Source organism: Cetorhinus maximus, unplaced genomic scaffold (genome assembly GCF_964194155.1).
Source record: "Cetorhinus maximus unplaced genomic scaffold, sCetMax3.hap1.1 HAP1_SCAFFOLD_3101, whole genome shotgun sequence".
Classification (NCBI taxonomy): Eukaryota; Metazoa; Chordata; class Chondrichthyes; order Lamniformes; family Cetorhinidae; genus Cetorhinus; species Cetorhinus maximus.
In genome coordinates this window covers 1-13,537 of record NW_027599028.1, presented here as the reverse complement: position 1 = coordinate 13,537, position 13,537 = coordinate 1, and the positions used below count along the sequence as shown (strand labels likewise).

General features: G+C 44.6%; 1 protein-coding gene across 1 annotated transcript; it reads right to left on the bottom strand.

Annotated features, from left to right (window-relative positions):
- Window positions 1–4,758: 4,758 nt before the first annotated feature.
- Window positions 4,759–13,531, bottom strand: LOC144677821 (charged multivesicular body protein 7-like). The gene is made up of 6 exons (XM_078537829.1): window positions 13,506–13,531; window positions 10,513–10,632; window positions 10,020–10,118; window positions 8,255–8,315; window positions 7,086–7,277; window positions 4,759–5,796 (listed from the first exon to the last, which is right to left on the bottom strand). The coding sequence occupies exons 2-6, from the start codon at window positions 10,612–10,614 to the stop codon at window positions 5,735–5,737; spliced, it is 516 nt and encodes a 171-aa protein (XP_078393955.1). The 5' UTR covers window positions 10,615–10,632; window positions 13,506–13,531; the 3' UTR covers window positions 4,759–5,734.
- Window positions 13,532–13,537: the final 6 nt, after the last annotated feature.

The following is a 13,537-nucleotide window of genomic DNA, read 5'->3' as shown; positions in this document are numbered from 1 at the left end:
ATGAAATATTTATTTGTTAAGTAGCATTGCCCGACAGAAGGATAATTTCATCCTTTGATTTTCAATGTGCAACCTGCAGTGGGGAGTCAGAGACCTGATTACTTCCCTTGAAATTCATATTTTCTCAAAGTGCATTGGTGATCGTTAAACGCAACCTTCCTTACTGGCAGCTTCTGTGGATACTAGCCCATTCAGCTCCCAGGGGTGGTTTACCCATGAGCTGTGTCTGTGCCTGAGAGAACACATCCCTTTTCATTTCCGGACCAAAGAAGAGTTCCGCAGTCCAGGGCAGCCCTGCCTTATCTCATCAAAATGGCTATTGAGTCATGAAGGGCATCACAGAAGAGTCCAATTATGCCCTCAGCCAATCTCCAGTGTGCACTTTGAGCATTGTTCAGTAAGTAATGCTAGGATACTGACAAGTTTGGGGAACAGAGGGACCTTGGAGTGCACATCTGCAGATTGCTGAAGGTAAGACGTACAAACATATGAATTAGGAACAGGAGTAGGCCACTCGGCCCCTCGAGCCTGCTCCCCCATTCAATACGATCATGGCTGATCTGATTGTAACCTCAACCCCACTTTCCTACCTACCCCCGATAACCTTTCACCCCCTTGGTTTATCAAGAATCTATCTCGCTCTGCCTTAAAAATATTCAAAGACTCTGCTTCCACCGCCTTTTCAGGAAGAGAGTTCCAAAGATACTCAACCCTCAGAGAGAAAATTTCTCATCTCTGTCTTAAATGGGCGACGCCTTATTTTTAAACAGTGACCCCAAGTTCTAAATTCTCCCAAAGGAGGTAATATCCTCTCCACATCCAACCTGTCAAGACCCCTCAGGATCTTAGATGTTTCAATCAAATTGCCTCTTACTCTTCTAAACTCCAGCAGATACAAGCCTAGCTTGTCCAGCCTTTCCTCATAAGACAACCCACCCATTCCAGGTATTAGTCTAGTAAACCTTCTCTGAACTGCTTCCAATGCATTTAAACCCTTCCTGAAACACCCTTCTCTGTACAACTGAAGCATAACCTTCCTACTTTTGTAATCAATTCCCCTCACACTAAATGATAACATCCTATTAGCTTCCTAATTACCTGCAGTACCTGCATACTAACCTTTTGTGATTCATGCACTAGGACATCTAGATCTCTCTGAATCTCAGAGCTCTGCAATCACTCACCATTTAGATAATAAGCTCCTTTTTTATTCTTCCTACCAAAATGGACAATTTCACATTTTCCCACAATATACTCCATTTGCTAGATCTTTGCCCACTCACATAACTTAACTATATCACTTTGTAGCCTCCTTATGGCCTCTTCACAACTTACTTTCCTCTCTTTGTGTCATCAGCAGGAGGTGTTTTAAAAAGCATTTGGGGATACTTTCCTTCATTAGCCGAGGCCTAGAGTATAAGAGCAGGGAGGTGATGCTGGAACTGTATTGAACACTAGTCAGACCACAAAAACAAAAAAAGCTGGAAAAACTAAGCAGGTCTGACAGCATCTGCGGAGAGGAACACAGTTAATGTTTCGAGTCTGAATGACTCTTCATCAGAACTAAGGAAAAATAGAAAAGAGGTGAAATATAAGCTGGTTTGGGTGGGGGGGCGGGGGGGTGCGGGGTGGGACAATCCCCTTAAACCAGCTTATATTTCACCTCTTTTTTATTTTTCCTTAGTTCTGTTGAAGAGTCATTTGGACTCGAAACATTAACTGTGCTCCTCTCCGCAGATGCTGTCAGACCTGCTGAGTTTTTCCAGCTATTTTTGTTTTTGTTCTAGATTTCCAGCATCCACAGAATTTTGCTTTTATACTAGTTAGACCACAGCTAGAGTACTGTAAACAGTTCTGGTCAGCACATTACAGGAAGGATGTGATTGCACTAGATAGTACAGAGGAGATTTACAGAGGATGTTGCCAGGAATTTAGCAAGGATGAAAGATTGGATAAACTGGGGTTGTTTTCTTCGGAACAGAGGAGGCTGAGGGGAGATATAATTGAGGTGTATAAAATTATGAGGGCTCTTGAGAGAGTGGACTAGTGGAGAGGTCAATTACCAGGGGCACAGATTTAATTAAGTTGTCAAAGGATTAGAGGGGACTTGGGAGTACTTTTTTCATCCAGACAGTGGTGGTGGTCTGGAACTCACTTCCTGAAAGGGCATTAAAGGCAGAGACATTCGCGTTGAAAAAAAATCTTCAGTACGGCCCTAAAATACTGCAACCGACCGGGCTACAGACAGACCAAAGAGCTTGAAGGTGGGATTAGGCTGCCTAGCTCTCTCTCAGCAGCCACAGGCATAATGGGCTGAATGGCCTCTTTCTGTGCTGTGACTATTTCTGGTGAGCAGAGGTGGAGCGCTCGGTTTATTTTCTCCACTCCTACACCTGGGGCTGGTGAGATTAATACCCCCAGGCCACTGCTGTAGGCGAGAAGTGAACCGAGTACATAGCGGAGTGCCTGCCACATGGTGGCGGATTCACCAGGTGACATTCCACTGAGCAGGAGTTTGTGTCACAGGTGGAGAAAGTGAGTGGCTATAGGTTGAACGTACAGAGCAAGGCAAAAACATTTCCCACGTTCGGCCCTTCAATGATCCTCCCTTAGGACTGACCATGGGTGCTCAGCGAAGTGGTTTCCTGCTAAACGCCCAGCATAATTTGTAGGATTAATTAAACCTCAGCTGCTGTAAAAGATGTTTCGCTGAGAAACATTCCCACCATTGAAAGGGAGCGACGTGCTGTTACCACAGGAAAAACCAGGGGATCAACCAAAAATGCCCGTCGCAAACAAAAGACTTTTCAGTCTTGTATCTGGAGCCCCGGCAGTGGGGGAAAGTGAGGAGAGAGATTTACTGTGTTGTGTGTGCACCACACCGCAGGTAGTCAACAGTCAGCGGCTGATCCTTGGCAATTGGGAATTCCTTGCCGGTCACAAAGAGAGCTGACAGAGGCACACAAAACCCACAGTACATCTGATTATACCTGTACACCAACCCGACTGCTGTTTAAATGACAGTTTCTCCCGCGTTCAGGAAGGTCAGCTAGCTCAGAACTCATGGCCCGCACTCTCATCCCCCCCAAACTCCATGTGCCCATCGAACTTCAAACTCCCTTAGGCCGTCCCCGTAGGCTCCAGCATCCCAGTCTCACTTACAAAATACTCAGCTTCAAATGAGAGTAAAATCCAGGAGAAGGAGAATGGAAGCAGGAGAGACACAAGAAGGCTGTACTGATGCAAGTTATCTGCGACAGATCCCTAACAGGCTGCAGGGTTTACAGTTTATAAATGTCAGGAAGAGGGCATCAACATTCTGGGGGTCACCATTGACCAGAAACTGAACTGGATCAGCCATATAAATACTGCAGCTACAAGATCAGGTCAGAGGCTGGGAATTCTGCAGCGAGTAACTCACCTCCTGACTCCCCAAAGCCTGCCCGCCATCTACAAGGCACAAGTCAGGAGTGTGATGGAATACTCTCCACTTGGCTGGATGAGTGCAGCTCCCAAAACACTCAAGAAGCTTGACACCAACCAGAACAAAGCAACCCACTTGATTGGCACTCCATCCACAAACATTCACTCCCTCCACCACCGATGCACAGCAGCAGCAGTGTGTACCATCTACAAGATGCACTGCAGCAACTCACCAAGACTCCTCAGACAGCACCTTCCAAACCCACAACCTCTACCATCTAGAAGGACAAGGGCAGCAGATAGATGGGAACACCACCACCTGCAAGTTCCCCTCCATCACTCACCATCCTGACTTGGAAATATATCGCCGTTCCTTCACTGTCGCTGGGTCAAAATCCTGGAACTTCTCCCTAACAGCACTGTGGGTGTACCTACACCACATGGCCCTGTTTTACAATTAGGGGTGGCCATTTTCAGACAGAGATAACGAGAAACTTTTTTCTGAAGGCGGTGCGACTTTAGAACTCTCTGCCTCAGAAGGTGGTGAAAGTGGGGCCATTGAATATATTTAAGGCCGAGGTAGATTGATTCCCTTGCCTAACAAGAACCTAAGGTTATCAGGGTTAGATGGGAAGTTGGAACTCGAAACGCAAACAGATCAGCCATGATCTTAGTGAACGGCGCAGCAGGCTCGAGGGGCCGAGTGGCCTATGCCTGCTCCTATTTCATAGGTTTGTATGGACTGCAGTTGTTCAAGACGATGGTTCACCATCACCTTCTCAGTTAGGGATGGGCTATGAAGCTGGCCTAGCCAGCAATGCCCACATCCCAGGAACAAATAAATAGTAAAATAAGAGAATGATCGACAGTGAAAGGGGAAACTGACCTGACCTTGCCTGGTGCTCATGCAGAATAAGCTCATGGCCAAATGGCTCAAGTCCATTCCCCAGTGATGTTCCATCTCCCCTAAACAAATAACACAGCAGTACCTTTACCATCGATCACCCTCCCCAACATACCAATGATTGCAGGTCCCTCTTGAAGAGAACTGATGATAAATTAACTCCGTCTTTTCTGGGGATGTTATCGATCTCCACTTTCTCCTGCAGTTATTCCAATGTCAAACCTTTTTTCTCCCCCCAGATTGGCAAACCTCACCTGCAAGTGCATATTGTTAAAATTGTCTTCTCAAATTTTACTGTAATAAAATGGCCGTCCCACCATTTTCACAAGAAGAAAGGATTGATCCCCAATTCCACCCACTGAACAGACTTTCCACCAACCCACCCTCATGGGTGAAAAACAACATTTTCAGGTGAAATTATGTACAATTAAAAAAAAAAAGTTCTTTATTTCATTCAGACAAACAAAAGGGTTTGGAATATTCTACAATCCTGAGTCTTAGCTAACAGGTTCTACCAAAACAGATATTTACAACTGCATCGATCACAAAGACTTCGTACAACAAGCAGGTTAAGAACAAAGCTGGTGCCGGTGTGTAGGGAGAAAGGATATTTCCCTGGCTGGGTCTTCCCAGGGTCCGGAGCCTGTTCCGCTTGGACAGCTCAACTGCGACACACAAACACAATGCAGTATGGAAATACAAGGAAAGGCTCAATTGAAATCGTGCTCCATAATTCTAGTTAAAATCAGGCCAAGGACAGACTAAGCACTTTTCCTGGGAAAATCTTTCACACATTGGACATGCAAAGCATCGTGATTTGAACTTGGATTTTAATTGATCAATCCCGTGGGAATATGGCCCCTGGAGAATCTCTCCTCAGCACCTAGCTGCTGACATCCTCCTTCTTCAAGCTCCTGCTCAGCAGTGGCTCTTTAGAGGGCAGCTGCTCACCAGGTTGTCATGAACGCATGCTGACAGCTAGCTTTCTGCACAGTCCCATCAAGGGACTTCAGGCCTTGTGAATGTGGTGATGGGGTGCCCAGCCTTATCCTCAATGGTCTTTAGACTGGCATCAGTACAGCCTCCCAGTGTGTCATCTAGTGGTAGCAACTGGCTCTTCAGATGGTCAGGAGGAGATAATCAAGGCCAGTTTGGGATCCAGGAGGGAATCCTTGTCCTGAAAGGACCAGGACCCCCAAAAAAAAGCTCTCCTCAAAATGGCACAAGATGATTTCCTAATTTAAAAAAATCTTTCGATTAGTCCCAGTTCCCAAGGCAAATCTAAAAGGCTACAATATATTTCTTAAGTACAATTGGTGACTGTGCTGTTTTCTCCTGGGCTTCCCCAAAGGTGAGAGAAAATTCTTGATTTGCACCATTTGCTCAGTGTGGACTGCATCTCAGTGGTTACTGCGCCAGTTCTAGTGAGGCTGGGCTTTTCATGGTTGTACCAGAGCTGGTTTGGAGACCTGAAGAAAAAGAGAAGGACAAGAATTTCAAACTGGCTGCAAAAAAAAAACCCCCATGCAACACGCGCCAGGATCTGAGCAGATGTTGTGAAACCAGAACCAACTTTTTGTCAAGTGTCCCAATCGCCACAAGTCACCGTCATGAAACTAACATTTTTTTTTCATAATATTTTTCTGGTTTATTGTGAAGTAAGTTTATGTGTGTGATTTAATTACATTTTGGAGTCAAGCAGGCTGCAAGCTTGAAATCATCAAAAGAAGCGAGGTGCTTGACATGCTTAGCATGTAAAGGTGCGAAGGGAATTTGCATTTTTAGATAAATGAAGGGATATTTGGATTTCAAAGGGATCTTAGTCTGTTTACAACTAGCCAGATAAGCAAGGCTAAGGCATGTGTTTATTTTTCCCAAAGGTTACTGGCAATATTTTCACCATGTAAGTTTTTTATATTATGAGGAAGATACAGTTTCAAAGACATATGGAACAATAGAATTTACATATTAAAGAGAGAGAAACATATATAAAGGAGAATTAAAGGTTATGCATGAGAAGGCCATGTAAGATCTAATAGGAGTATGAGAAATAGCCTTAATGAAGCCTCCAGCATTTGTGCCTAAGTCTGCTAACAAAACTGAAGTTGGGGGAAAGCCATTTGGAATTGCATTGTGCAGAGTGTCGTGTTAACTTGCTGAGTTTGTTTTAAATCTAAAATCTGTTGTGGACCGTTGCCTTAAAGGAGTGTAGCTGGGGGGGGGGGGGGGTCAGGTTAATTAGGAATTTTAGGAGTTATTATAGTAGTAATTGTAGTCTTATGTATGTGCTTGACATCTTTTATTTTGTTAAATATTTTAATTTAAAAAAAAAATTGTGTAATGGTCTTGGTGGACTTGTTACGTCTGAATTCAGTGCACACATCTCGTAATCAATACAAATTGCAAAACTGTTGTCAGGCAATGCTTAGAGAAGCTGTTTACATTAAGGATCAGCAGTACCCACAGAAGGATACTCCGAAAGTGGTAGCAGGGTAAGGCAGGAGTGGCAGAAGCTTCAAAACTAAACTAAGGAGAGCGAGAGAGGAGAACGAGAGTGCGCAAAAGTATAAAGGGCAGATAGATTTGCCTCGGTTGTCCTGCAGGACTGGATGAACCTTCACTCAAACAAGAATGCTGTCAGCGTCTGTGCAACAGAACCTCGGCTAGAGTCAGAAAATGAGTGGGGGTACAATTAGTGAGAAACTTCAGCCCCACCCAGCCTGCCACCAGGACTCGGCCTGTGAGGCTGCAGGTTTACCTGGGTCAGAGAGCATGAGCTTGCTGAGCCTGGCCTCCAATTCACCATCCATCACCTCAGCTAACGGTAGCTTTAAGCTGGGTGATCCTGGGAGTGGTCTTGTTGGCACGTCCGGGAGGTGAAGGGTTTCCTCTGTTGTATTCTCCAGGAGAGCATTCAACTCGGCTTCCAATTCGTCTGTGTCCACACCTCCTATGCCAGAACAGAGAAAGGCAATGGTTAGCAAGCTGAGCATCTACATTCCAAGACTTCACAGATTCACAATGATGGACTACCATCCACATGCCCGAATGGGTGCACCAACAACAACACACAAGAAGCTCGATACCATACAGGACAAAGCAGCTCCCTTGATTGGCACCTCTTCCACAAACATTCACTCCCTCCACCACCGATGCACAGTAACAGCAGTGTGTACCATCTACAAGATGCACTGCAGGAACTCACCAAGGCTCCTTTGACAGCATCTTCCAAACCCATGACCATTACCATCTAGAAGGACAAGGGCAGCAGATAGATGGGAACACCACCACTTGGAAGTTTCCCTCCAAGCCACTCACCATCCTGACTTGGAAATATATCGTCGTTCCTTCACTGTTGCTGGGTCAAAATCCTGGAACTCCCTCCCTAACAGCACTGTGGGTGTACCTACACCACTTCAGTGGTTCAAGAAGGTAGCTCACCACCATCTTCTTAAGGACAACTAGGGATGGGCAATAAATGCTGGCCCAACCAGTGAAGCCCACATCCCATAAATGAGTAATTAAAAAAAAAACAAAGGTAACAGGATCCCATGGTCACACATTTATTGACCTCTGTGAGCTACTGACAGCTGAGAGATGCTCGAAATGGAAATGGGTGTTTGAAGTGAGCGCAGGATTAAACAACCCACTACCTTCAGGAAGGTTCTCACCTGGGTCCAGGCTCATAAGGGGACCCACTATATGTGGGGCTGGGAACATTATAGTCAAGATTTCGGGGCAGGAGGGGAGAATATAGCACCAGGAGGATTATTAAAAACAAAACCAATTTCAAGTTCTGACTGAAGCTTTGAGTTCTGAAAGGATTGAAGTGTAAAAATCTGGTCACTGGGTCAGTGAGACAAATAGAACGGAACCATTTGGAGTAATTCTGTTTAATATAACATCGTACAAGACTCCGATACTCACCCATTGCATTAAGATTTTCACCAGCAAGTGTCTGGTTTATGTCATCCTGCGTTTCACAGAACTGAAGGAAAAAGACAGACTGTTAGATAAACCCCAATTCAGTCCACATAGTGATCCAGCGAGATCCAACCCTGTGTGGCCAAGGATCCAGTGAGATCTATCCCCATGCGTACAAGGATCCAGCGAGATCCATCCCGATGCTGCCAAGGATCCAGTGAGATCCAACCCCAGGAGGCCAATGATCCAGTGAGATCCAACCCCAAGCGACCACGGATCCAGTGAGATCCAACCACATCTGCCCAAGGATCCAGTGAGATTCAAACCCAGACGGCTGATGATCCAGTGAGATACAACCCTATTAAGTCAATGATCCAGTGAAAACCAACCACATCTGCCCAAGGATCCAGTGAGATCCAACCACATCTGGCCAATAATCCAGCGAGATCCAACCACATCTGGCCAAGGGTAAAATCAGACTGAATACCACCTTTCACATGCTCACAGTACAGAGAAAGGCCACTGCCCATTCTGAAATAACCACTCACCATCATTCAGCACTTATTTTTAAAGAAAAAATCATTTTAAAATTCAGGACCAATCCTGGTTTCTGTGGAAACTCCAAGTCTTCAAGAGCAGCAGTATTCGCCAGTGTGTTCAAACAATCATAATTCCAGTCTGCTCTTTTGACAGGCTCTTTGTATCCAGCAGTAAACATACTGAGGACCACAGCACTCTGTAATCCACCCACATTCAGCCATTGAAACAACACAGGCCAAGGGGGTTTTAAAATCAATACCTGGCCTTCCATTGTTAGCTGCTGACCTACCTGTGCGGTCTGAGGATACCACAAACATCAACCTATTTCATGGCAAGAGTTCATTTTAATTGTTAGCAATCTAAGAATACACTCTGGTCCATATCCTTCTTCCTGTCTCCATCAGCAAAAGATTATAACGCATCTCCTACTCCCTGTGCCTCTTTCCCAAGACTGTGGAAACTCTTACCTTACTTCAGGATCATCATCCTTCTACAATCTCTTACAACGTGTCACTTAGTGACCCTCTCTGTTCTACACTAAATCGCCACTTAACACCACTTACTTAACACTGTTTCACATCATTAATAAAGCAGTGTCAACATATCCTTTTAACATTGCCAGTTTCATTCTAATGTTGTTTGTCACAGCCTCTCTCTTCTGTGGTCTGCCTGCTCACATGAACTTTGCCACAGTGCTTCCACCTTTGCCTTCTTCCTCCCACTGCCGCACTTGCTGACTCTTGCCCTCTGTTTCTACCTTAGTCTCCAGGGTCTGTTCTTCAGCTGCTCCTCGTCTGGCTCCCGTTCTGAACTTGCACTGAAGTCCTGGGTTCCATCTGGTGCCAGAGGTTGGTTGGTGCAGGTATTCCTGGGACATCAACTGCTACCAGCACTGACCAACTTGTGCCACTAGATGGAGCCTGGTCAATCTAAAAGTACTGTACTGTAGGTGAGTGTAGTTATTTTAAACAATTTACATTGTATTGTATATTGTATTTCTTTTATATTTAGTGATGTATTTCATTTGGCAAGTGACTTCAGCTAGAAATGCACAGTGCTGCAAATGTATGCTACAGTATTTCAACTTCCGAAGGAACCTAACTCTGGTTTAACGCCGATTCCTATGGGAACCTATGATTCACTTAAAGTCGCAAGTGAGGACTTACTGTACTTGATTCCACCCTTAGTGTCCTGGGTTTCTCAGTAGAAAATAGATAAATCTCCTCACCTGTTCAATTTGATCCATTAACTTGTCCACTTTCTCCACACTGACGTCCTTCATCGACTCTCTCAAAGCTCCAAGTCCAGCCTGATAGGCCTCCACAACCTGGGGATAAAAGAGAGAAAAGCAGGCCATTTTGTTTGCTGACACTCTGTGAAGCACCATGGGATGTGACTACATCAAAGGAGCTATGTGAATACAAGCTGTTGTTGTTGTTGTTGGACGGCTCAATCGCATTCACAAGCGTTGACACCACGCGAGTCGAGATTAATTTGTTTCCTAAAAAGACAAGGGGCTGGGGGTGGGGGATCAGCTCAATAGTGCAAGTCCCACAGCCTTCACAAAGAAGAAAGGATAAGGGACAACTGCACTTAGACAAGTACAGAGAAATAAACACAATGAGATTTTGCTTTCCAAACCAAGATTTCATACGTTGAACATGATCCTTTAGCAGTGAACTACCAGGTCAGAGAGAGCAGATGAAGAAAGCTTTCCGTACTGTTTTATCCGTCTGAGAAGAGTAAATACGATCCAGGATGGCCTGAATGGTGTTGAGTTTGGCTTCAATGCTATCCAGTCGTTTGTCAGTTCTCTTCTTCATTCTCAAGGATTTCAGTGCCTGAAACACAAACCACACAAAGAGGTCATGCTGTGCACGCCAAACGTGCAGCAGTGAACTCAGTCTGCAGCACCCCTTGTCCGCACTACGATCACCATTCACAGCCTCCCAGCTCCTGGACGATACTGCCCTGAGCTGGCACTTACTGCTGCTCTCTGATCCACACAAGGCCTCCTGTCCAAAAGAGAACCACTGCCTCGCTCTGCCAGCGACTAAGCGGTCTTGAGTTTTCCAGCATCACAACAGGCAACTTAATCCTCCCCTTTTCTAGCTTGCTTCTATGTAGCCAATCACTTTCTCAACTATGTCCCCTCTGCACTGTTACCCACAGCATCTGATGCCCAAGTGGGCACTATCCACATGAGTCTTGTTATAAGAATGTGCTTTTTTTGAAAAAAAGATACAGGTTCTAATTCTTTTACTGTCTGGATTAAAAACAACAACAAACTGTAATCCTACTGTGACAATGGAGGGCTGCCAGCCAGCTACAATATACGAACTTGCATTCTACCGATTGGGATGAAAAGGAACAGACACTCAAACCCCCTGGAAAGACCTGATCTCCTGTGGCTTTTACACTATCCTGAAATCTTTCAAAACTTTGAGATGAGACATCAAAACAAAATTACCTGTTCTAAAAAAAAACAATGATGGAGCAGACACGGATTAATCGATTTCCTCTGGAATATACAGCCAGCAGGACTTTAAGAGCTGTTTATCAAGCCAGAGAGATCAGAGATCAGAATGCTGTACTGAAAGGCTGCAAAGCAGCTGTCTCTCCCTCTCAAATGTATTGTGCCCGGTTTTGCAAACTAACCATCTTGAGAAGAGAAATCTGCTGCAAACCGAGATCTATGGGGAATAAAATGTGGAAATCTGCTCCGTACAACTAGGCCCAGGAAGATAACTGAACAAAACAGTGGAATCACCGTAGCGAGACCAGCCAAAGGACACCGAACATATACTCCTTTGTTTCATCTTCTTCATGAACTGTGAATAAATATTTAAGCCTGTCCTCGTTATGCCATCTGTATTAGTGAGTGTGTGAGCCATAAGACGTAGGAGAAGTAGGCCATTCAGCCCATCGAGTCTGCACAGCCATTCAATGAAATCATAACTGATCTGATAATCCTCCTCAACTCCACTTTCCTGCCTTTTCCCCCCTTAACCCTCCATTCCCTTACTGATTAAAAATCTGTCTATCTCAGCCTTGAATATACTTTACGACCCAGCCTCTACAGCCCTCTGCTGTAAAGAATTCCACAGATTTACTAACCTCAGAGAAGAAATTCCTCCTCATCTCTGTCTTAAATGGGTGACCCCTTACTCTGAGATTATGCCCTCTGGTCCTAGACTCTCCCACAAGGGGAAACAACCTCTCAGCATCTACCCTGTCAAGCCCCCTAAGAATCTTACATGTTTCAATAAGGTCACCTCTCATTTTTCTAAACTCCAATGAGTACAGGTGCAACCTCTCCTCATAAGAAAATCCCTCCATACCCAGAATCAACCTAGTGAACCTTCTCTGGACTGCCTCCAGTGCCAGTATATCTTTCCTTAGATAAGAGGACCAAAACTGTTCACAGTATTCTAGGTGTGGTCTAACTAGTGCCTTGTATAGTTTTAGCAAGACTTCCTTATTTTTATACTCCATTCCCTTTGAAATAAAGGGCAACATTCTACTTGCCTTCCCTATTATCTGTTGAACTTGTATATTAGCTTTTTGTGATTCATGTACAAGGGCTCCCAAATCCCTCTGCGCTGCAGCCTTCCTCCATTTGAATAATAATCAGCTCCTCTATTCTTACTGCCAAAGTGTATAACCTCACATTTTCCCACATTATATTCCATCTGCCAAGTTTTTGCCCACTCACTTAACTTGTCTATATCCCTCTGTAGACTCCTTGTGTCATCCTCACCACTTGCCTTCCCACCTATTTTTGTGTCATCTGCAAACTGGGCGATAGTACATTCACTTCCCTCATCCAAGTCATTAATATATATTGCAAATAATTGAGGCCCCAGCACTGATCCCTTTGCCATCCTGAAAATGCCCCCTTATTCCAACTCTGTCTTTTATTAGCCAATCCTCTATCCACGCTAATATATTACCCCCAACACCATGTGCTCTTACCTTATTAAGTAGCCTTATGTGTGGTACCTTATTGAATGCCCTTTGGAAATCCAAGTATATTACGTCTACTGGTTCCCCTTTGTCTATCCTTCTTGTTACCTCCTCAAAAGAATTCTAATAAATTTGTTAGGCGTGATTTCCCCTTCATGAAGCCATACTGACTCTGCTTGATTAGATTATGTATTTCCAGGGAATGCATGTGATGTATGAATGGTTGTTGCGATTTACCTATTTTTAAAAAATAAATTCAGGAAATACTTTCAATAAACATATCTTGCTCTTTGTATAAACTCAGAAAACCTGTCTGGCTAATTCTTTATGACCTGAAAGCATAAATAGTGGGACTCCTGCAGAATTGGTAAAGCACATCCTCTCTAAATTCACAAAAAAAAACCTTGTTATGGTCAGACCTGGAGTGATAGAAAACATTTTACCCCTCCTCACATGGTCCTAACAGTTTAGGCACCAGCAGGGTACTTACTGAACCATGGGAGGGGGAAACCACAGCAGTGTTCAGTGTGTGCACACACACTTGCTCGCTGGAGTCACTGGATCAGAAAGCTGCTTCCTGAATAAGGTTGCAGTACCCCAGCTCACATTGGTTCTCTCCTTAAGAGGCTAGGATGAGGGCCTAGAACATGGTGATGCTCATGTGTACAATCAACAGGGACCCAGGAACAGGGATCAGCACCAAATTAGCATGAATCGACTGCAAAGTGAAAACACATCCTTTACTCACCAGGTGCTTTTTGCCAGCTCTCAAATGGCTTC